The sequence below is a fragment of the Echinococcus granulosus genome (genome assembly GCF_000524195.1).
Source record: "Echinococcus granulosus chromosome Unknown EG_S00025, whole genome shotgun sequence".
In the NCBI taxonomy this organism is placed as follows: Eukaryota; Metazoa; Platyhelminthes; class Cestoda; order Cyclophyllidea; family Taeniidae; genus Echinococcus; species Echinococcus granulosus.
In genome coordinates, this window is record NW_020170405.1 from 1,003,603 (window position 1) to 1,006,692 (window position 3,090).

Genomic DNA, 3,090 nt, shown 5'->3' on the forward strand with positions numbered 1-3,090 from the left:
GGGGTTTGGAAAATCAAAGATGGAAACTATTCAAATGCTTCACGAAGTGGTGCCTCTCTTATCATTTGCATTCAATATATACACATATACGTATTTGCATACACCCACATACCACAACACTAACAACAAAAGAGTGGTTTGACTTATTTTCATCATAATATCACTTACAAATCACGTTGATCAACGCAACAAATGACAATTCACCTAACATTAAGGTAACACTTCCACTCTAAAGAAAAATATTAATGCCATTTCTATGGTTACCAGAGAAGTTTGTTGACGAATGATTAAAGGTGCCATTTTTTAATACTGTACGTGGGCTGAAAGGGATGCAAGTAATCTAGCAAGCTAATCGAAGGCAACGTAATGTACTTTATTTGGTGTGTGGGAGAATTTGACACCAGTCTTTCATTTTGCTCTATCTTACTCTCTTTTCATACACCTGTTTACCCATTCGAAATGGGAATTAAAGCAAAGTGACCATCTGCCAGTGTGCTATGCTTTCTCGTACCATGGCAACTGGGACAGAGGGAGGAGTTGTCTCGTGGCGCCTTATTTGTTAAGTGATTGAATGGCAAACACTAGGGTGTGCTCCCCTTCCACCAGCTTTATTGAATGAAGGGGGAGTGAACTTGACATTTACATTATCATCTCTCGCATTGTGATAAATCAGCTAGTCTTACAGTCTGCACATTTTTAATGCTAAAGAAAATTTGGTTTCGTATTTACTACGTTGAACTGTCAATTTTTTCCATATGCGTCACCGCTACACTGCTAAAAAGGTGATGGTAGTCAGCAATCAAAATAGCTGACCGATCTGATAACTTGTGTTTGTTTTGACCTTCCGTGCTTGAGAGTGTTTATAGGGGTCAAACGAAGTCGTTCTTCACACGATGAATGATGACCAAAAGCTCCTTTTCTCCCCTTCGCCTTCTTTCTCCTCCCCTGTTTTCCCACGCTGCCAGATAGTTCGAATGGAACTTTGAAAAACATGAGAAAAATAAAACGCTGCTAATAGGCCTGGAAAATAACACCACCATGAACAAGCTACTCATCATGATAAATCCAACACTCCTTCAATGTTATTCCAAAAAGCTGTATTTTAGAGCATCCATCACTAACACAAGTCGTTGGTGCTGCGACACCTGCACAATTCATTGGTTGAGAAGTACTTTTTCATGCAAACTAACTCATAATTGCAATCATCAGACCCGTTTAACTTCTTACTGCTTAATTTAATTGCAGAGTACAGGATTAACTTATCTTCAGTGGGCGAACTCCCCATTCAATTTGCACATTCGCTACTAGCCACCGGCATCGCAATGATGGAAAATTCAGAATTTTATTCAGCGTTATAAACTGATGGTGTGATTTTCATTTTAAATGCTCTACGTAACTTTATAAGCAGAGCCAAATCCTAAGCATAATTATCTATTTGAGTGGAGGCACTCGTTGCGCTGCTGTCTTCATATGCTCGGCACCATTAGGGAAAACTGAAAACATTTAAATGTAAATAAAGGTTTGCTGGGATTGGAAAGGTGGGAAAGAAAATCCCCTTGTGGATAGTGATTTTTAAGTGGTATACGTTCGATACTTCAAAAATGGTCCCTTTCTCTACTTTGACAACAATTTGTGGGTAAGAGAATTTTTTCGAAAGGCTCCCAAGGTGGGGCCTTTAGTAGCAAGAAGGCATGGCAAATGACCAAGTTACTCTCGCTCAATCATGATAGAGCTGTTAGATATCGGTTGAAGTAAATTAACAAGGTTGTTTATTCGACTAAAATTCTCCAAAGTGCCGAAAAGTAAAGTGGAAGGGGTGTGGAAGGAAGAATTGACAATGGTTTCGGTCGACGTGGAAGAATGGAAATAATGAGGCCACTATCATCGCTCCCCCTTTTCATTTTTGGCTTTGTGGGCAAACGCTTGTGCTGCAGATGGGAGGAAGGCGTTGTTAGAGGCGTAGAAGTTGTCAATGCATGGTGACTTTCCTCGTGCCTGAAAGCCAAGGCTCAAGGAGATACGATCTCCTTGACTTTTTTTCAGAAATCCTCTCCTACAGCCTCCTTGGACTTGAAGGTCGTGCCCTGGCGTCGAACTTGCTGCTATTCCGACTTTTCCACTAATGAGAGCCCCAGCCTGTGTACTTTCACTTTTAGTTCCGGTTCGCTATTAACAAATTCATATAAGCTCTGTAGCATACTCATGCTCTGGCTCAGAAGACCCATGACCTCAGCCTTTTGATGCAGCTGCTGCTACGGCTAAAATTGTGACCCGGGAATAGAAATCGAGCCTAATTTTCAGCCAAACATGCCGATATAGCCCACTTTTAATTTAATTAACCAACCAAATAGGATGGTGGTGTTGTGTACGTTTCCAATTCTTGCTTTATGAGGAAGGAAAACTTTTAGTTAGATGAGAAGATTCTGTACACATAATGTCTGCATGGTAGCTACCGAACCCCAACTACTGCTGTGCAGATGCAGAACAATTTGTAGAACTGAACAGCATAAAACAAGATGAGTTAGGGAAAGCAGAGACACAGCTCACACTTTTATTAACAAAGGAGACAGCAAGACTGCGATGGGTTAACAGTTTGTCCTAAAAGTAAGCTCAGCGTCGACGCTCCATATTCCTTTTGTTGACCTAGGAAAAAAGAGAACAGAGTGGGTAGACATAGTCCAGGCACCACACTCACTGTTCATACGAATCGCTCACAGCATTTCAGGAAGAGAGAAGAAGAGTTAGGCAGTTCCCTTATCAAGGAAATCCCCTGATCGCATCCTTCTTGTCCTTCACTCCGGCGGATGCGGCACCTTTTCCTACACGCACACACCAACCCCAAACGTCTGACTCGACTCACCATCTAGCGCTTGCACATATCGTGGGCATTGCCGAGAAAATAATGCATTATTACAATTCCCACTTGATAGTTCTTTCTAGTGTACAGCTATCGATTTTGTGACTGCGCATTTTAATGCATTATGCCCTCTATCTAGAATCAGACAACATGGAGAGTAATTAATCTTCGTCCTACTTTCTGACCATCTGTAGATGGCTTTTCTTGCACAACCTTCAAAGAAGATAGCACCA

General features: G+C 41.4%; 1 protein-coding gene across 1 annotated transcript in view; it reads left to right on the forward strand. All coding sequences in view use genetic code 11, as the record gives it.

Annotated features, from left to right (window-relative positions):
* Positions 1 to 3,090, forward strand: part of EGR_04246 (hypothetical protein) — a gene marked incomplete at both ends in the record, with an annotated part of 18,331 nt that overhangs the window by 1,066 nt on the left and 14,175 nt on the right. Inside the window, 2 exons of the mRNA XM_024493495.1 lie at positions 674 to 782; positions 1,520 to 1,636. Of these exons, the coding sequence (XP_024352196.1) occupies positions 674 to 782; positions 1,520 to 1,636 (226 nt within the window). The remainder of the gene's footprint in view (positions 1 to 673; positions 783 to 1,519; positions 1,637 to 3,090) is intronic.